Genomic DNA, 22,151 nt, shown 5'->3' with positions numbered 1-22,151 from the left:
GAATTGTTGCGTTTTATAAATCTTAAAGTGATAAATTTCTTTTGCGTATTTCCTGATCTCTCTTAATTCCAGTGAATTCCTTCCTCTGTCTAAACTAAAATTTATATAGCATCATTTCTTAAAATTTTGCACTTTAATATTATCTTCTTTTTCCAAATACATGGAAAAATAGCTTTCAACATTTACCTTTGCAAAACACTGTGTTCCAAATTTTTCTTCCTTCCGTTCTATCCTCCTCCCCAAGACAGCAAGATCTGATATAGGTTAAATATGTGCAATTCTTCTAAATATATTTCCATATTCATCAACAGGATTTTAAACTTAATAGCATTTTTTCCATTTACATGTAAAGACAGTTTTCAACATTCAGTTTTATAAGATTTTGAGTTCCAAGTATTTTTCTTCCTTTCTCCCTTTATTCCCTCCTCTCCCAAATAGCTAACAATCTGATATTTTATATATGTACAATCATTTAAAATACATTTCCATATTAGTCATGTTGTGAAAGATAAATTAGAATAGGGAAAAACCACGAGAAAGAAAAAAAAATTAAAATAGTATGCTTTGATCCACATTCAGTCTCCATAGTTCTCTCCATGAATTCAGCTGACATTTTCCAATCCAAGTCTATTGAACTTATTTTGGATCACTATTCCTGAGAAGAGTTAAGTCTATCATAGTTGATCATCATCATACAATTTTGCTGTGTACAATTTTCTCTTGGTTCTACTCACTTCACTTAACATCAGTTTGCAAAAATCTTTCCAGGCCTTTCTAAAATCAGCCTGCTCATCACTTCTTATAGAACAATAATATTCCACTACTTAATAGACCATAATTTATTCAGTCATTCCCCAATTGATGGGCACTCAATTTCCAATTCCTTGCCATCACAAAAAGAGCTGCTATAAAAATTTCTGCACATATAGGTCCTTTCCCCGTTCTATGATCTCTTTGGGATACAGACTCAGTAGACGCTACTGGATCAAAGGGTATGCACAGTTTGATAGCTCTTTAAGCATAGTTCCAAATTGCTCTCCAGAATAGTTGGAACAATTCACAACTCTACCAACAAAAGCACTTATTTTAAAAAATAAATATCTCATTTGGTCCTCACAACAGTTCTAGAAGGTAGGTCCTTTGTTTTCCCTATTTTTACAGCTGAGAAAACTGAAGCAAATAGAGGTTAAGTGATTTGCCTAATCATGTAAGCTAGCAATGCTGAATTTGAACTCAGGTATTCTTGACTTTGAGTCCAGAGGTCTACTTACTTTTCTTTGTCTCCAAAGTACCTTTAGATAGCTTGTTTGCATATTGTATACGGAACTCCTTCTTAGCAAAGGTTAATCTAATTGCCTTTCGTTGTGTCCTCATCACTGTGCAGATTGCCTGGCTCATAGAAGGAATTTATTGATGTTTATTGACTGAATATAAAAATGTCAGCTCGTTAAGGCAGCAGCTCGGTTCAGAATAAGTTGGATTTGGAAAAGACTTGGGTTTGAATCCCGGTTCTGAAACTTGCTATTTGTGACCTTGGATTAGTCATTTGTAGGGAGGGTGTATTAAAGACAAAACGGAGAGTGAATTGCCTTTTCCCCAGAAGTACAGAGTTATGAAAAATGGGGAAGGGAGGTGGGATTGGACGTTTTTGAAGATGGCTGTGGATCCCGGGATGCTGAGGTTCAAAATCTGCCTTTTCCGCCTCCCCTTGCTAGAGCGTTGCGTGCCCGCCCGAAGACGTCATCACGCACACTGGCTCGCTGCCCCCGGGCCATGGATGCCCCCTCTGGGGTTCCGAAAGCTATTTGTTGATAGGCCTCGAAGGCTGAGTTGGGCTCCTGGGCGGGCGACTCTGACTTAGAGCTTCTAGGCGGCGAGGTCCTGCTCGTGGGCAGGCTGAATAGGCTCGCTGGCGGGCCGCGTGGGATCTGTGGTGGGCCGGACTGGAAGCTCCAGAAAGCTCTTGAAACCATCGGTATCACGGCTATCGGGTGAGGATGGCGTTCTCTGCTTACAGGAGGGCAGTTGCCATGGAGCCTGCGGTTGCCAGGGCGACGTCAGCTCCTGACTAGACTCAGAGAACGCGGGCGCGGGCTCTAAACTCTGTCTAGCCTAAAGATTCGCGTATTGCGCTCTAGAGCGTGAAAGCTAGTAAATTGATGCGTGGTCTAGGATCAAACTTTAGATTAGGAAAAGGGGTGTTTTCGGGGGTAATGGAGCCATGAAGTCTCACAAGAGAGAACCGCGGAGCAGAACTCTTTTGGGTAATACCTGGGTCCTCTGGGAGATGTGGTTGCTATGGGATCTTGACTGGGAGTTCTGGTGGGGGGGAAGGTGTTCTGGTGGGGGGGAAGGTGTTCTGGAGGGGGGAGGGGGCCTGAGATTGACGTGCAGTTATGGAGAACTTGAACTAGGGCTTCTTTTTGGAGGGGCTGAGCTTGAGCTGCAGGTGCTGGGTGTGCCTGAGACAGGAGACATATTTGAGGATTCAATACTTGGTAATATTGCTAAGAGGGGGATAGGTGCTGTAAGTTTCTGATCCAAGGAGATCCTTGCGGGGTGCTCGAGATTTAGGGTGCAGATGCTGTGGATGCCCGACATGAGCCTGTGCATGCTGGAAGGCTCGTACTGGAAGGGCTCATACTTTCTAGAGGGCCCCGAGATTGAGGGTTCAGATGCTTTCTGAGCTGAGCATATCCATGCTATGCGTCTGAGATTAGAGATTCAAGTGTAGGGTTAGTGCATATATTTGGGGGTGAGGCTCAAGATAGTAATGTGCATAATGAACCTGAATATGGGGTTATAGTTTGTGTTATCTTAAGTAAATGCACATAGGTTTTGTGGTGAGCACTATGGAACTTAGAATTTGAGAATTTGAAGTTAAAGGTCTAAGATGTTGTAAGGACTGAAATTGGGAGGGTTATAGGTACTATTTGCTGAGATGAGGAGGTACTATTTTGTTTGGTGCAAGTGTTACTGGACAGATAAGTTCATAACTAATTTGGAGATATGATACTGGAGGGAATACTGGGGGATCTGAAGGTTTTAAGTATTCAGAGGGACTCTGAAATATGCACACTCCTTCTTCCCCTTTCAGGTCAGGCTTCTCAGGGAATACATGACTGCATTTGACAAAGTGATGGATTGTTTGAAAGTGGTCTTCTCTGATACAGAAGAATTCAGTGAAGGGCTGGAATAAGCAGGAAAAGGTTGTCTCTCGATTCCCCAGGATTGATTTTGGATGGTGTTGATGAGAAGAATCAGATTCCAGTGATTCCTAATATATGGAGGAGACAGTATAGTCATGTCTCTTTCTCCTCAGGACCTCTTCACACCTCAGGAAAACTATTTGGAAATCAATTTTTCTCTAGTTCATTAGAGTTCCTATCACCTGAACATCCACATTTAATTATCCACTAATCATGAGTTTCGGTCCTGGGCCCTCTTCTCTTTTCCCTCTGTAGTTTTACTTTATAATCTCATCAGCTCCTCTAGGTTCAGTTATAAACTCTACGGAGATGACTCCCCAGATCTCTATTTCCAACCCAAGTCCCACTCTTGAGCTCTGTTGCCTTTTGGACATCTGGATGTCTCAGAGGCATTAGGCATCTCATATTCAATATGTATTATACAAAACTCATTGTCTTCTAAACTTCTCTATTACTTTATGGGACATTACCATCTTTCCAATTAGTATTCTCAGTTTCTCACTCTCACTCCATATAATTTATAGCCAAATCTTATTATGATTTTCACATTCACATCCGTCCTTTTACTCCCCTACTCTCTTCACTTCATAAAGTGGGCTACCACCTCAGTTGGGACAGCTAAGTGATATAAGTGCAAAGACTTCGAATCAAGAAGAAAGAACTAAGTTCAAATCTGGCTTCAGATACTAACTGTATGACTATGGTCAAGCCACTTCACCTCAGTTTTTCCATCTGTAAAATGGATAATAATAATAATAGCACCTATTCCCAGAATTGTTATGAGAATCAAATGAAATAATTGTAAGTTGTTTAGCTCAGTGCCTGATACATATTAAATACTATATAAATGCTATTTATTATTATTATTAAAGCCCTCATCATTTCTCACCTGCAATATTTTCCTTATTGGTCTCCTTGCTTCAAGTCCGTTCCCCACTACAATCCATGTTTCACTCAGCTATCAAAATGATTTTTCTAAAGTATAGGTTTGTCCTTGTCACCTCCTTCCCCACAAACCACAGTGGTTATCTGTTACCTCAAATTTAAAATGTGTAGTTCTCTGGCATTTAAAGCCCTTCACAATTTGGCCCTGGTTTCCTTCAGGAGTCAGCTCAAGTCTCACCTTCTGCAAGAGGTCTTTCCTCTAATTGCCAGGACTCTCTACTTATGAGATTTTCTTTCACATGCTTTGTATGGATCTTATATGTCCCTAGATACTTACATGCTCTCTTCCCTGTTTTAATGTAAATGTGGAGATGGTTTTTTTTCTTTTTTTCTTTTTCTTTTTAATATCACCAGTGCTTAGCACAGTGCCTGGCACATAGGAAGGGCTTAATAAATGATTATTGACTGATTGTAATAACCTCTTAATTGACCTTTTTGCATCTGGTCTTAGCCATCATCCATCCTTTTTACAGCTGCCAGGATAATCTTCATAATGAAAAAATCTGTATGATACTCCCCTTCTCTAAAATATATTGCCAAAATATGTTACCCACATATTATTCAAGCTTGGTATTGACATCACGCTATAGTATGGTTCCAACCTACCTTTCCAGGTTTATTTCACTCACTCGATCTCCTTCATTCATTCTGTGGGCCAGCCAAAATAGGTCTCATCATGTCATCATTGCCCTTATCACACATCCTCATCCATGATAGTATTTCTGTAGTTATTTTATAATATACAACATAATATTATACATTATGAAATAGAAGATACGCTATTCACATGTATATTATGTACATTATATATTTGCATATGTATGTATACGTATACATTATGTATTATAAAACCAAACATAAAAATATATCTTCAATGTAAAATATTTTTATATAGAAAAAAGCCCCAAACCTTCCTTCAGCAATCTGTAGCTTTCTCTTCCACTGTTCAAATTCTAATCATCAGATCCAAGGCATTTTCTCATCTCTTTTTACTTGATATCTTGTGACACTACACTTTTCTTGAAATTCTCACCTCCCTAGGGTTCCCTGATCCTGGAGCAACACAATTTTCCTCTAACCACTCCTGTTTCTTTTCCTGGCTCTTCCCAGTCCCTAAATCTAGTCATTTCTCAAGATTTCATTTTTAGTACTCGTCTTGCTATCCACAGTCTTGACCTTGAAGTTCTCATATATGTCCATGTCATCACAATCTTTACTTCTATGTGAATGATCCCTAAATCTGTCTCTAGCATCATAGGATTATAGGATTATAAATTTAGAGCTGAAAGGGGACATTTGGTTCAACTGTCTCATTTTGCAGATCAGAAAACTTAAGATACAGACAAGTGACTTGCTCAGTCCCCCACCTAATTAGTGTCTTGGCTAGGTCAATGAGGGTTTTGGCTAGGTCTTTCTTTTTCTTAATTCATTGTCCTTGCCAGGCTACTGGGCACTTTATTGGTTAAAAATCTTTAAGGGTTACTTATTACTGACAGAAGAAAATTCAATTTCCTTAGCTTGGCATTCAAAATCCTCCATGATTTAACCCCAACCATTTCCCCTCCAAGACTCTTCACTCATTGTATCCTTTGCTCCATCCAAATTAGACCACTCACTGTCTTTCTTTTTATGTACCTTCTATTTCTCTACCTACCTTATTCTGGAAGCCCCTTTGCCCCATCCACTATCTATGAAAAAAAAAAAGTTTTTTTATTAATGACTTTGGTTTATTGAAGCATTACTTTTTCAAGACTGTCTCCCCAGAAGACTCCTTTCTCAGTTCAGAAAATAATTTTTTTCTAAACTGTGATAGACATATTATTGACATGTTTGTCAATGTATTCATTCAGTAAGTCAGTCAGCAAGCAATAATTAGGCAGTTAATTAGCAGCCATTTAATAAAGTACCTATATATATTAAGTACTGGAATCATTATGTTAGCATGTGCCACACTAGGCATCTTTAATATTTGCACTGGAGAGGTGAGAACTATATTTTATCTTCACTCCTTGGGAAACCATATTGGTTGCTGCAGTTCATCTGAATTTAGCTGTCCTTTAGGGTATTTTTTTCCTTTGTTTTTTTTTTTTGATCACTTTGCATTTTTGTCTCTTGGTTTGGCTTTCTTCATTCTCCAGCAGTTCATACTAGTCTTTCCATATTTTTCTGAATTCCGCACATTAAAAAAAAATTATATCGTTTGTTTTATACCATCTTCATTTGCAGCTATATCCTTCCCCTTTTGCCTTTAAGTTTTTCCAATAATAAAGACAAATAAAAAATAAGGGAAAAACCAGCTCAGTAAAATCAGTCAACACACTGTAATTAAGTTATTTTTCTCTTCATTATATTCAACTATTACAGTTTGTTCAGTCTTTTTCAATGAGTGAGTTCCCACTTTGTTACCAAGTTTTTTGCGTTCACAAAAATGCTATGATTATTTTGTCAAACAAATAGAGAATCTATCTTGATTCTCTATTATACGGGTACAGTTGGTGATCAACAGGTTAAACCTGCTCTGCCCCCCCCCCCTTGCCTCATTTTCCTTGTTGAAACACTCCATGTGTGTGAAAGTCCATCTCAGGTGCCACTTTTCTCCTTTACCTGTAACCCCCAACTGGAAATAATGGCTTCCACTTCTAAATTTGTTTAGCCTAAAAGAATAACTTGGGGCGAATTCAGTTGGGAAGGGAAAGAACCCCGGACACCTCGAGCCTGGAACATCTCTCTCCCACTGGGGCCCGGCAGCAGACTAAGAGCTGTCTCTGTTGGGTGACTGCGCACTGGCCTAGCAGTGGGGGAAATTGGCCCTAAGGAAGGGCAGCAATGACTTTGGGACCCTTGGAGGAATGGATTGGTCAAAGTCCAAGCTCGGGGATCAGGAAAGTGTGGCTTAAGCCATTCTGGGCAGTGGGAGGACTATCCCCCTTCTCAGTGGCCAGTATGATTGCCGCAGGGTTCTAGAACTGTGCCGATTCTGGAGTTCTGGGGCCACCGGGTCAGTTGCATCAATGGACGCCGACAGTATCTAGTCTCCCACTGTTTTTTGGTTTTGTTTTATTTTTTGTAAGGTTCTTCAACCCCACCCCAAGTAGAATGTAAACTTCCGCGGAATGAATTTCTTCTTCTTCTTCTTCTCTTCCTCCTCCTCCTCCTCCTCCTCCTCCTCCTCCGTAATTTTATATCATTGACAATTGCCAAACTTTTGTTCCAATTTTTCCCCTCCTTCCCCCCACCCCCTCCCCTAGATGATAGGATAACCAGTACGTGTTAAATATATTAAAGTATACAATAAATACAAAATAAGTTTACATGTCCAAACCGTTATTTTGCTGTACAAAAAGAATCGGACTCTGAAATATTGTACAATTAGCCTGTGAAGGAAATCAAAAATGCAGGCAGGCAAAAATATAGGGATTGGGAATTCAATGTAATGGTTTTTAGTCATCTCCCAGAGTTCTTTCACTGGGTGTATCTGATTCAGTTCATTACTGCTCCCTTGGAACTGACTTGATTCATCTCATTGCTGAAGATGGCCAGGTCCATCAGAATTGATCATCATATAGTATTGTTGTTGAAGTATATAGTGATCTCCTGGTCCTGCTCATTTCACTCAGCATCAGTTCGTGTCTCTCCAGGCCTTTCTGAAATCATCCTGTTGGTTATTTCTTACCAAACAATAATATTTCATAATATTCATATACCACAATTTATTCAGCCATTCTCCAATTGATGGGTATCCACTCAGTTTCCAGTTTCTGGCCACTACAAAGAGGGCTGCCACAAACATTCTTGCACATACAGGTCCCTTTCCTCATGGAATAAATTTCAAACACTTTTCTAAGTTGTGGCACCGTCTGTGCCCTTCTCCAGCAGTGTAATAAGTCTTTGTTGGGTGAATAGCTTATATATATACATACACACATACATATATGTGTATATATACATGTGTACATTATGTATATACACGTGTATATATGTATATATACACACATATATAATATTGTATTTGTGTGTATGTGTATATATAATGCATGTTGTGCATATGTATATACATAGTGTATATACATGCATACATATAATGCAAAGCAAGTGGGAACACAGTACCCAAGTCAATTCAATGAATATATATCAAAATCCTATGCAGAATACTGCTAGGTTGAGTGAGAGATACAGACTTGAGATAAGATGGGTCCTTGCCTTCATTGAACTTATAGTCTAGGACCAAGAAGACAAGTATACAAGTAATTAAGGGATAGTGATAGGGACTGACAAGTGACAAGGCATTGGTCTAAGTAGGAAAACTCTCTCTATGCAGATGGTACTTTTTCAGTATTTTACAGTTTTAGATAATTGCTTAGAATATCAAAAGGTTGAATTGCTTTAGGTTACATAGTATGTGTCAGAAATGAGAATTGAAATCATTTTTGAAGCTGGCTCTCTATGTACAATACACTATTGCTTCTGGAGATATTCATCATGTAAACCAATACATTATATATGTATGTGTATGTGTATGTGTACACATTATAATATATATCTATTGTAATAATATGTAATGTGAATGTTATAATATACATGTGTATATTATATCTATTGTAATAATATGCAATGTACATGTTATAATAATGCCTAGAATTTATATGGCATTTCAAGGTTTGCAAAGCTCTTTCCAAATATTATCTCATTATTATCTCCATTTTACAGATGGGGAAACTGAAGCAGAAGGTTGAGCAATAATCTAGGGACAAATTTAAAGCCAAGTCCTGGACCCCGCTTGCTCCATTCACTGTGCCATGTAACTGCTAAATAATAATCTGGGGAGGAGAGAGACAGGACTAACAGTTATGGAGTCCTGAAAGATAGCATATTAGCTGAGCTTTGAGGGAAGCAAAGGCATGGAGGAGGAACCTGAGGTGTCAATTTTTGAGGAACAGCAAAGTAGGCCAGTGCAAATGGAATGTAGAGCACATAGAGAGGCAGAATGTGCAATAAGTCAGGAGAGATAGACTGGAGACAAGCATCCTAAAGGGATTGAATGCCAAATGAGAAGTTTGGCTTTCATCTTCCAACATGAATTCAGAGGTCAGCTCTTTATCCACTATGGCACACTGTCTTCCCATATCAATAAGTATAACACAAATTCCCTCTCTTTATTGGTTTATAATTGAAGACTGACAACCATTGAGTATAGCACCAGAAAGGCCATGTAGTCCCGCCCCTCTATTTTATAAATAAGTAAATTCAGTCCTAAGGAGGTTTCTCCTCACCTAAGAAGAACCTAAGTCATATACAGTTTAACTAATTTCAGATAAAATACTGGCTTAACATATTAACATTATATAATCCTTGTGTTAGAGGGAAACTTTCAGAAAATGAAAAGGTCTTTTTTTAATAGGATGGAAATCAAGAATTAATTAACTCACCTAGAGAAGATTTCTGGGATGTTGTTGGGTTTCAGGAATTTTAATGAAAGAAGAGAAAGTAATAAGGGACCCATAATTTACATTTGAGGCAATATTCTTAGAACTAGTCTATGGCATAGGAGAACTAGTCTATGGCATCATAAGAGAATAAACATTAAGTACCAACTGTTTGCCTATTAGGTACAAAAATTCAAAGAGTTTATATTTTATTAGGGAAAATGACTTTACAACATTACACAATTACACAATTAAGTTCATACAAAATAGCTCATTAGAGATATGACTGTAATGATCATATAAATAATAGTATAATTTATTTTTAAATTAGTAATTTATTTGATCTGTCAGTCCTTCCAAACCTAATTCTATATTTATTTAAAAAAATAATTGTCTGCCCTGAGAGAGGAGGTCTGATGGAATTGTTACCATCAAACACTCTAGTGACCTGAGGAAGAAACTTTGAGGGAATCTAAGGGGCAGAAGAAGTAAGGAGATCATTCCAGTTATAGGGAAGAGTTTGTACAAAGATGAAATGGACTATCAGATGGGAAAACCAGCAAGAAAGCACTTGTCACATACACTGCCTGGTGATTCTTGTTGAATTAGTAATCCATTCAAATTCTCAGGACTGGGGCAGCTAGTTGGTGTGGTGGATAGAGCTCCAGCCCTGAAGTCAGAAGGACCTGAGTTTAAATCTGGCCTCAGACACTTAACACTTCCTGGCAGTGTGACCCCAATTGCCTCAGCAAAAAAAAAAAAAAAAAATTCCCAGGACTTTTTTCGTCCTTTTCCCCAGAAGCTTATTCCTTCTGACTACCTAGTTTCTGACAAGGGCATTGCCAATGATCTAGGCACAACCTACTCAAGAGTTTCCAACTTGGACTCTTCTTCCTCAGTGTGTACATTCCAGGAGTTATTGGTGGTGTGTGTCAGATCCCCCTCATGAGCTCGTGTTTTCTGTCCCTTGCTGTCCCTAGTGCAGATCTTTATTACTAGCCATCTAGACCACTGCAGAAGCTGACAAGTGATCTCTTTGCAACTCATTTCTTGCCTCCTCTCATCCAGCCTTGGCGTTGCTGCTTGATTTAGCTTTCTTACACGCTGACAATCCTATCACTCCTCTTTACCATGATGTTTCTCCCTCCCATCTACCAAATAAAATATCAAAGACTTAGCCTGATGTTCAAAGGCCTTCACAATTCAGGCCAATTTCTCCTTATCAGACCTCTCCTGGTGATCCAAACACATCTTGATCAGCATGAACAATGAATCCAGAAGTTCTACAAGATTCGAATATTTCTATTAAACTGGGACCAATTGACAAACTTTACAAGTTTATAATTTCAAACAGTGCAAATTCAAACACATGCAACACAGAATTCCCTTTTCCCCCCATACCAATTGGAACCTTGCTATATATAGTGTACATTCCACAGTTAAACCAAACTGGGCTACAATCCTCTTTTTTTTCATTATATTCCTTTCCTTTTTTTCTAAGACTGAATCCAAGATCTACTTCCATGAAGCCTTTTCAGATCCCCCAAGATGGAAAAAGATCCTTCCTTTGTCACACTTTTTAGAGAACTTGAAACTCCTCTGATTTTAGCAATTATTAGTTCATATGTCACATCTTCCACGATAGGTTGTAACCCTGTGAGGGCAGAAAGCATGTCTTCTTCTTAATCTTTGTACTTCCTCTAACACCTCACATAGTAACTACCATTGTTTCTACACTTAGTATTTATTTATTTATTTATTTTGCTGAGGCTATTGGAGTAAAGTGATTTGCCCAGAATCAGCCAGGATTCTGCCAGGAAGTAAGTGGCCACATTTGAACTCAGGTCCTCCTAATTTCAGGACTGGTGCTCTATGCATTACACCAACTAGCTGCCCTAGTAATAAAATTTTTAACAATTGTTTCTACTTATAGTAACAAAATATTTGTATCTTTTTGTGATGTTTTTACATACATTGTCATCTTTGATTCAACAATTTTTGAGATAGTCAGGGAAGAGATTATTATCCCCATCTCACTATGGAAATAAAATGATTTGCTAATGGTCATGGAACCCAATCAATGGGGGATCCAGGACTTCAAATCAATGAATTGGTGCTGGAGGTACCAAACTCATGGCCTGAAAAATTACCCACTTCAGAGAGGCAAGAGCAGAACACTTGAGGAGGGACAGAGTGAAAGGAGAGAGAAAGAATAAATGGAGGAAAAAACATTAGCAATAGTAATTGTAAAAAAAAATTCAAGGCAAGTTTCTCTGATAAGACCTAATTTCTCAAACATAGAGGGAATTGGGTCAAATTTATAAAAAAAAATATGAGCTATGCCCAATTGATAAATGATGCAAAGATATGTATGTATAAATTCATGCATACCCTTTGACCTAACAATATAATTATGGGGCATGAATACCAAACGAGATTTGGAGAAAACAATATCAACAAAAAAGGATAATGACCTATATGTACCAAAAATATGCATAGCGGTTCTCATATCAAGACAAAAAAAATTGGAAATTGAGGGGATGCTCATCAATTGAGGAATGGCTCAATATATTAACTGTGGTATGAGTTGGTGATGGAATATTATTGTTCTCTGAGTAATAATGAGCAGGATGCTCTAAGGGGGAAAAAAATCTGCCATGAACAAAGTGAAATGTACTATATACAAAGTAATGGCAATATTCTGGATTTTGCTATTCTTAGTAGTAAAATTATCCATGACTACTCTGAAGGACTTATGATGAAAAATCCTATCTATAGAGAAGGAACTGATTGTGTCTGAGTACATATTGAAGAATTCTCTCTTTCTCTAGCTCTCTTTCTTTTTAACTTAATTTTTATTGAGGGTTTTTATTTTCATTAGGGTGAGAGATCTACATTTTCTTTCACAACTTTTCTTTTATGGAAATGTTTTGCATAACTTCACATGTGGTTTCTTAATTGTAGATAATGATAAGGGAGAGAATCTTGAAATCAAAATTCTTAAAAGCAAATGTAAAAACATACTGTTTTGAATGTAACTGGATGGAAATATTAAATAAATAAATAAACAAACAAATAAGCAAAAAAAAAAAAAAATCACCCAGTTCAGTCTGAAACAGATTAAAATGTAATTGAGAAATGTTTCACAAAATATATAAAAATTACATTTTTTTGTCATTGTTGTTCAGTCCCTTCTGACTCTAAATGAACTCGTGATTGTTATATTCATGGGGTTTTCTTGTCAGATATACTGAGATAACTTGTAAGTTTTTTCTTCAATTTTACAAATGAAGAACTCAGGTAATAGGGGTTAAATAACTTGCCCAGTGTTACATAGCTGGTGAGTGTCTTAGGCAGATTTGAACTCAGATCTTTTTGACTCCAAACCTGATACTGTATCTACTCAGTGTACCACCTAACTGCCCCACAATATAACATATTAATTAGATAATGAGCTCTTTGAGGGAATATCTTTTGCCTCTCTTTTTATCTTTCCAGCTTAGCACAATGCCTTGCATGAAGTAGGTATTTGTTGAATGTTTTTTGAATAACTGGTTTTCTAAATCAATCTGTGCTCTTCAGAGATCCATTTCTATTTTTTGACACCATTCTTCTACATTATGCTCTTTGCTAAATCAGTGCTTTTTATAAAAAATTAGACTATGCATTTATTATGCTTATGAATTCAGTTCAACAAGCATTTTTTTACTTCTCACTAAAGTAATGAACTGTGTCAGAAATAAGCACAGAAGGTGAAATAACTTGGTGTACAGTCCCTCACTGTCTTTAATGAGACATATTAGCCCCTCCCTCCCTCATCTAATCATCTATCTATTATTCAAAATATTTTTGAAGGAAGAAAAGGAAAAATGTTTCGGGTTTATATTATCTGCTTGCTCAATGTTCAAATTTGTGCTGATCTCCTCCTGCTACTCAGCATGCTCCAGCCTTCTTCCCCTATTGCCCAGTTTGTACATGTTGGGAAAATATAAAATGTTTATATTAGTGAAACCAAAGACAATTTAGTAGAAAACTCAACTATAAATAGAAATGGCTTTTGGATTTATTTGCATAACTGTTTTTTTTTATCACTAGTGAGAAGGTAACCAGCCTTGCAGCCAAAAAGAGCAGAGTTCCAATGCTACCTGTGACATACATTGGCAGTGTAACCTTGGATACATCACCTAAGATCTCAGTACTCTAGGCAGCTCTTTAAAACTTTAAGATGGAGAGAAGGTGCTGACTTAGACTGGTAGAGTTTCTTCTTCTACCAGCATAGATTGGTTGGTTGGTAGTTGTCATTCCTTCTCAAAAAGAATCAAAATATATTGGAGTCAGTCAGACTAATAGGAGCTTGAAAGGCTGGCTCTACCACAGGTCAAGTACAAATAGTTCACATGAACATTTGGAGAGGGCTCTAAATTTATGCAACTTATGTTTCTTTTGAGTTACTGCAATTGTGCTTCGCTCATACAGCAGTGTCTCCTTTGCTGCAGACATGTCATGCTGGGCTATCCTGCCTCTTGATTTTGCTCGCTTTACTCAGTGTCAATTCACATAAGTCTTTCCAGGTTTTTCTAAAATCAGACTGCTCATAACTTCTTATAGAATAATAATATTCTATTATGTACTATACTATGGCTTATTCAGCCATTCCCCAACCGATGAGCATTCATTCACTTTCTAGTTCCTTGCCTTTACAAAAAGAGCTGCTTACAAATATTTTTCCACGTGTGGGTCCTTTTCCCTCTCTTTGATATACAGGTTCAATAGAAACTCTGCTGGTCACAGGATATGCACAGTTTTATAGCCTGTTGGGCATAAAGAAACTGTATTTTCCTGGTTGTATTGGTTTCCTTACCACTTGCACAGTGCCTGACACATAGTAAATGCTTACTAAATGCATTTTTGCATTTGATTTGATTTGACCTACTTTCAAAGAGCTTACATTCTATTAAGTTCTTTACTATTAGATTCAACTTTTCAATACATTTTGGGAGTCAGTTTTGTCATCCACAGTATTAATGATCTTTTCTCACTTCGTGTCTTCTACTAGTTGAATAAATATGTCATCTATGTCTTCATCCAAGTTATTGATAAAAATATTGAAAGAATACATATATTTTGTTCTCTATGGTACGGGACAACATTCTATTTGAATATATATCTCTTTCTCCTTCCATTTTTATGTCTCTTGATCACATCAGCAGGTCTTTGAACAAATAACTTTCTTCCTAGTGCTTACCCGGATATGATATAGATTTGACCAAGTGCAGAAAGGAGCAATTGGAGGTCTTTGACCTGGAGAGAAACATATTTAGAGTTGTGTATTAAGAAAAGTAGGCAATGTTTTATAGAATTGATATAAGTGACTAGAAGCAGAGAAACCATTGCAATGGTTTATGCCAAAACTTTTAAAACTCTGGGTCACAACCCCATATGAGATCATGTAACTGAATATGGGAGTTATGAAATTATCATTTATTACCAGCAAATGTTTGATTTGAATATCTGTTTTGTATACCTGGAATCACATAAAAATTTTCTGGCAAAAAGAGGTCACAAGTGAAAATATCTCAGAAGCCATGTTCTAGGCAAGATGAGGAGAATAGAAATGAGATTGGTAGTGACATTTATGTAGAAAAGGTTTAACATGCATTATTTCTTTTGCCCTAACAACAGCTCTGTAAAATAGGTGCTAAAATTTTTCTCATTTTACGATAAAGGAACCAAGACTCAAAGAAGCTAATTTGCCTAAGATCACCCAAATAACAAATGTTTGAGGCATGATTCAAACAAGTCTTTTTGACCCTATGTCTAATGCTCTATCCTCTTTAGCCCACCTATTTTAGAAAGGGGCAGACAGCTTCAAGAGAAATTATGGAGACAGAATTCGTAAAATTTGGGGACAGAATTCAGGGGATAAAGGAGAAGGAATAAGCAAAAAATGACATTAAGGTTATAAACAGGGATTATTAGAAGAACTGTATTGCAATTTACAGAATGGATGGTGAGAAGAACAAGTTTTAGAGGAAAGATGATGAGTTCAGTTTTAGCCATTTTACACTTTCTATTCCAGCAGGAAATGCAAAGAGAGATGTAGGTGGGTAGTTGGAACCTGGAAAGGAGTTTAAGACTAGAGATAGGACTTGGGAGTCATCCCTGTACAATCAGTAATTAAAACTATAGGAGTCGTCATAGAAAAAGAAAAGAGTGGAGGACAGAACATTGTGGGAGATTCCTATATCAAAAGAATCATGAAAAAGATAAAAGGAGGAAACAAAGTGTTTAGTCCTGGGAGAACCTGGAGGGTTCTGTCTCAGGGAAACCAAAGTAGTAGTTTGGTTTGTAGCATCCTATATGACATGGAGCAGCGAGATGGTACCATAGATAGAACATTTGGTCTGGAGTCAGGAAGGCTTCTTCAATTCAGTTCTGACCTCAAATGCTGATTAGCTGTGTGACCCCAGGCAAGTCACTTAACCCTGCCACCTCAATTTCCTCATCTGTAAAATGAACTCAAGAAAGAGATGACAAACCACTTCAACATCTTTATCAAGAAAACCCCAAAACCCTTCTTCATGAAGAATCAGACACAACTAAACAACAATAACAATAAATGATTCAAGAATTTCTAAGAATTCATCTCCTCCCATTCTTAGTTTTAAAATCTCTTTTAACCAGATCATATAGGCTCTGCACAAACTTTGAGCTGCAATATGTTAGGCCATTGGACTTGAGGATTAGGAAGTCACTGTGGACTCTTGAGAGAGCCAAATTATATATATGAGGAGTGGGTGGGTGGTAGAGTGGAAGGAACACACCAGGTAGGCTACAGTTATTAACACATGAAGGGTTTGGTCTTTCATCCACAGAGCCCAATGTAGTTCTCTCTTTTAGCACACCTGTATAAAAGTATTTACAGACTGTCTCTTGCCTTCCAGAAAAGAAACGTACGAAGGTTACTGAACTTGCTACTCCTCCCATCCAGGAGGAACCTGAACCTGTTAGCAATGTCCTACAGGGAGATGATATTTTGGCTTTGGCCATTAAGGAGGAGGATTTAAAGAAGGTGAGGATCCCCCTTGGTGAGCTTCTACTCTTGAGTCAGCAGTACTTTCTTTTGTAGGCACTTTTTCCCAAAGTCTGTGGTGGGTGACTTTCTTTAAAAGTGAACCACATCCACAAGTATTCTGGGTCCACTCCTCATCGTGCACCCATTGTTGTCTTTACTCATCTACCTTAAGGAAAAGACAGCACACAGGCACTCAGCATTTAAAAAGCCAAAGGAACTCCTGAATTATATGTGTTGACACTTAAGATTCTTGTAAAACACTTCCTATGTAATGAAAATAAAACAAAGTTGCATATATTACATCAATGTAGGAATTGTCTTCTGAGGCTTGAAATGCTAGGCAGAAACTCATTGATTTTCTCTATTTCCTAGCAAGGGGCTTTAGAGACCAACCATTTCCACCATCATTATCTCCATTTCATAAAACACCAATGCATTCAAGAATTTGCTCCACATCACAGACTTGGATTGATCTGCTCATTCCTGGTCTCGAGTGAAAGAGAGTCTTCTTTCCATTTGAATTTGTCATATAATACAGAATTTTATTATTTCCTTCTTCCACTGGGGTTTCACTGAATGTAATTACACTCTGTTCCTTGGGCATTTTTTAGGAGGATCAAACAGAATTGGAACAATTGATTTTCTAGATCTAGTTTCATTGAGGAGGAGTTAAGAGTAGCCAGTCTAATGTATATGTGTATGTTCTTCTTCTGATATAATGGCATTTTTTTTTTGTTTCTTTAGCAACATGTTCCCCATCCTCCTGCCCAGGAAGAGAAAACTATTGCCCAGCAAGTTTTGATTCGAAAGCGTAAAATTCAAAAGGTTAAAAAGGTGACACATCATTTGGTAGCTCACCCTGCTACTCCTGAAGCAGCCACAAAACCTTTAGATTTTTCTGGTAAGATCAGAATTTATCCCAGTTCCAAATGTATAGGCTATCCTCGAAAATAAACTAAACTCTCCTCAGAAAACAGGGACTCTTTTCAGAAATCTTCTGTGTGATAAAGATCAACATAGAGATGCTCTTGGTGATTAATAATCTTCAACAACTACAGGAATTTCACTCCTTTTTCCTCTTACCAGGGCCAGCAGAGGAAAGCTCTGATGGTAGAGAACAGATTCTCCCCCACAAGATTTTGGGAACTCTCTATGACCTCAAAAGAATAGCAATTGCTCGAGGAAACATGAGGGTATGTTCGTAAAAGCTGTGTGGATTTGGGAAATCACTAGAGGTTTTTGTCTTCTACCCCACTTCAGGCATTTTTGAGCTGAAATCATCTTGAAGAGGCATGTGTTTCAAAGCCTTATTGTCAGAGAAATGCTGGAGCCAGTTTGAACTGACTTGAAAGAAAACCCATTGTTAAGTTGCCAGAAAAGAGGTGGGGAGGGGAAACATTGTGAAATTTCCAGAGCTACAAATTGGCGTTTGATTTATTATTTTGGTTGTCTAGACTTAAGTAATTGATGGAGAAAACATTAATGGTGCATATTAAACTTAAAAGTGTGACAGGTATATACTTTCCCCCCTTTGGAATATCTGTTGCTAGACATTTACCAGAACACCTCTGCTTGTAGTGTTATATGTTAGACACTACAAATAAGGGCAGTAATAACTCTATTCTGTCATATAGGAAGAATTGACTGTTTCCTTCCTTCATTACGTCCAAGAAACCTAAAGATAAGTGGATGGGGCAGGTCTTTTTGATGGATTGTTCTTTATGAAAAATCCTGCTGATTCCCAGGATGTTCCATGTCTGAGATAGTGTTGGATATAAGCAGGGGGACCCTTCTATCTCTTTCACTCTCCAGTTGGCTGAAATGATCTCAGACACTACCGGTATGGAGAGTGTCATCCTCTCGGTACCAGAGGAGCCAAAGAAAAAACCCAGAAAAGTGAAGGTAGAGCTCTGGCAACCACCTTCTCAGCATAAGTCTCTGAAGAACTGGAAACGAAATATGACCCTGAGGAAGAAACAACAAGAAGTTCTCAGTGGTAAGTAAAGTCCAAGAGCCTTGAGTCTGAACCTGTGAACTACTGCGTTGACTTCCTATCCAGCTGTCTGGAAGGCAGCTGCTGGCTGGTGGAAAGATCCCTGGCCTCCATCCTTGGTTTTCTATACTACCTTGGGCAAGGTGCTCAACTCTTGAACCTCAGCTTACTCTGTAAAAGGGGGATAATAACATTTATACCAGCCTCCTTCCATGATTGGTAATGACCAAGTGAAATAATGAGTCTGAAGCACTTTGTCAACCATAAAGTGAACATAATTATAGGCTATTATTATTTTTGGCAATTCTAATTGTGGTGATGATGTCATCTTCTCTTCTACGACCTATCCAAATCCCCTGAGCCTGGGATTCGGTTACTTCTATCAGGGATATGTCCAGAAATGTGCCAGAGCCATCTCAGGCATCCTGCTTGCTAATTTTCAGTGTGAGCATTTTACACCTTAGAAATCTACAAATAAATGCTTAACCTATTGTTAAATAGTCTAGACTTAAGAAAATTGTGGGGAAAATATTAATAATGTAGGTTAAACTTAAAAGATCTTTCAGAGGACCATTTTTTAAACACTTAGCAACACACTTAGATCTGTCTCTTTCATGAGTCTGATAAATGCACTAACTTGGCTGCAAAAAGTATTTATAGTCATTTGTTCTGACTGCTATGGAGAGATAAGCTAAGGGAGACTAATGAGGCTGGGCAACTATGGAAAAAGGGGTGACATGTCTTTGTCAATAGAATATCTGAAGAAGCCAGTGAATGAGCTGCTGATGAATAAAGGGGAGGGCTTCAGACGGGTACAGGAAGAACGGAATCTGATTGAACGTTCCATTGCTGCTTTACATTATGGGAAGGTAAGAAGAGACATCCCCCACTTTTCATTCCTATTTTTCACAGTTCATTTTTTGAGGAAAGAACCTAGTGTAGACATTAGAGCAATTGATTTCATATAGTATAGAGTAAATTCTTGCTCCATTGCAAAGATTTGGAGTACCCAAGGCACCTCTTCTTAATAGCAGTAATAAATATTTACTAAGCCCCTGCTATAGTGCTAGGTGCTACAGTGGATAAAGCACCAGACCTGTAGTCAGGAGGACCTGAGTTCAAATTTGAGCTCAGACACTTCTTCTTGGGTGACCCTGGACAAGAGACTAAACCCTATTTGCCTCAGTTTTCTCATCTGTCAAATGAGCTGGAGATGGCAAACCTCCCCAGTATCTATGCCAATAAGCCCCCAAAGAGAGTCACAAAGAGTCATACATGACTCACCAATATGTGTGTGACTCATGTGTAAGGTATTGTATTAGGTACTGGAGATGCAGAGACCAAACCAAAAATAGTCCCTGCCTTCAACAAACTTACATTTTGTGTGAAAATACATTGTTAATAAGAATAAGTAAGCACAAAATAGTTTTTTAGGGGGAGGATGGAGAGACAGACAAACATACAGACACACACCTAGAAAGACAGACACACACAGAGACAGAGAGAGAAAGATCCATTAATTGGATTGAACAAGAAAGTCTTCCCTGTAGGTGTTGGTACTTGAGTTCGGGTTTAAAGGAAACTAAGGATTTAGAGATGAAGGTGAAGAGGGAGTTCATTTATACAAATGTACAAATATCAAGTTTGGAAATAGCAAGTAAACCAGTTTGACTCAAATTAAGTTGTATGATGAAGAATAATGTGAAATAAGGCTAGAAGTAGTTTGGAGTCAGATTGAGAAAGAATTTAAGTCCCAAGTCAAAGAACTTGTAATTTAATCTAGGTTATAAGGGACCATTGAAGCTTCTTAATAAGGGGAATGGCAGAGACTTGCACTTTAGGAAAATGATTTTGAAAGATCTTCTGTGGCAGATGGATAGGACCAGGGAAAGACTGGGGGAGAAACCCATTAGGAGGTAATTATTATAGTGAGGTCATGAAAGGTTATGTGGATGAGAAAGGAAGGGATAGGAGAGCTGTTATGGAGATAGAATTGGAAGGATTAATCTACTAAGAGAAAGGGAAGAGTTGATCACACCCTAGGCTGTGATGCTCTTCCCCCAGGAAATTTTGGGACAGGGACAAGTTTAAGGAGAGGAGAAATAATGAAGTTATCCATTTTGACCATGTTGAGTTTAAAATGCCTTTGGGACATCCAGATAGAAATATCCAGAAGTAATTTGGGGGATATGGACTAGAGTTTAGGAGAGCTATTGAGCCATATAGATTTGGGTGTCATCTCTGTAGAGATAATTGAACTCGGAGGAGTGGACAAAGTCACCAAAAGAGAGGCTATCTGTAGAGAGAAGGGCCCTGGTGGCTAAAGGGCAGGGCATGGATGATGATCCAGTAAAAGATACTAGACAGGAGTATCTAGAGAAGTAAGATAAGAAAACCCTGTCATAAAAGCTGAGGTAGGAGAGTTTCCAGTCAGAGCTATAAAGAAGGAGGCCCTAAAGACAAGAACAGAGAAAAGAGCATTGACTTTTACAATTAAGAGATCCTTGCTAACCACAGAGAGAGCATGTTTTAGACTCAGATGCCAGACTGTTAGGGTTTGAGAACAGAATGAGAGGTGAGGAAGACAGGGCAAAAATAGCAAGGAGCTTTTTTTTTTTAAGGAGTTAAGCTCTCAAAGATGGACAAATTTGGAATGATGACCTGAAAGGTTGGCAGAGATTAGTAAAGATTTATTTAAGGACAAAAGAAATGTGAATGTATATGTCATCAGCAAACATGAACTAATAGAAAAGGAAAGACTGGAGATTTAAGAGAGGGGAAATAAAAGGATGGTAAGCTTCTAGACAAAACAGGATTGAAGGTATGAGGAGAGGCATTCTTGTCAAAGGCAGCAAAGGAGGGAGTGGGGAATGATTTAGAGGGCAGTCACTGGTATTATTGAATCTTGAATTGGTACTAGTCCTGTCAGTGGTTCACTGTGTCTTCTAGGTTAAATGAAAAAACTCCTTAGTATTGTTTTTTTATAACAATTCTTTACAATCTGACTTCATATTACCTTTCCAGGCTCACTTCATATTATTCCCTCTTATGTACTTTGCCCAAATGGCTTATTGGCTGTCCCTACCTTTATACAGGCTATCTCTCATGCCTGAAGCACTTTCTCCTTACAACCAAAGTTTCCTTAAAGGCTCTTAGATGTCATTGCTTCATCCCTGCCAATGACCACTAACTGATCCAATCCAATAGATCCTATGGAAAACTTTAGCAGGTTCCCAGTGGTTAGTGCACTATTTCCTTAAGCAGGTATGTCCATATCTGTTTACATATTGTATTCCCCTAGTACAGTTTATGTTCTTTGAGGAAGTCTAGGACTTTTTAAATTTATCTTTGAATCTCCAGTGCTTAGCATAGAGCCATGCACATAAGTTGGATCTTTTTAATAGATAGTTTTTTCTTTTTATTAGGCATAGCTTAAAAGTAGGATGGGCATTTGGGGAATTAAGTAACCCATGATATATTGTCATAACTTTAAATAAACTTCTGAT

At 38.0% G+C, this 22,151-nt stretch overlaps 1 protein-coding gene across 1 annotated transcript in view; it reads left to right on the top strand.

Moving 5' to 3' along the window:
• The first annotated feature begins 1,654 nt into the window (after positions 1–1,654).
• Positions 1,655–22,151, top strand: part of MYCBPAP (MYCBP associated protein) — a 35,383-nt gene continuing 14,886 nt past the window's right edge. The window contains exons 1-7 of the mRNA XM_051996616.1: positions 1,655–1,829; positions 1,905–1,991; positions 16,522–16,649; positions 17,397–17,553; positions 17,739–17,845; positions 18,465–18,648; positions 19,399–19,514. Coding sequence (XP_051852576.1) covers positions 1,655–1,829; positions 1,905–1,991; positions 16,522–16,649; positions 17,397–17,553; positions 17,739–17,845; positions 18,465–18,648; positions 19,399–19,514 — 954 coding nt within the window. The remainder of the gene's footprint in view (positions 1,830–1,904; positions 1,992–16,521; positions 16,650–17,396; positions 17,554–17,738; positions 17,846–18,464; positions 18,649–19,398; positions 19,515–22,151) is intronic.

Source organism: Antechinus flavipes, chromosome 4, assembly GCF_016432865.1.
Source record: "Antechinus flavipes isolate AdamAnt ecotype Samford, QLD, Australia chromosome 4, AdamAnt_v2, whole genome shotgun sequence".
NCBI lineage: Eukaryota > Metazoa > Chordata > Mammalia > Dasyuromorphia > Dasyuridae > Antechinus > Antechinus flavipes.
The sequence above is the reverse complement of the archived record's forward strand: the minus strand, read 5'-3'. Positions and strand labels throughout refer to the sequence as shown.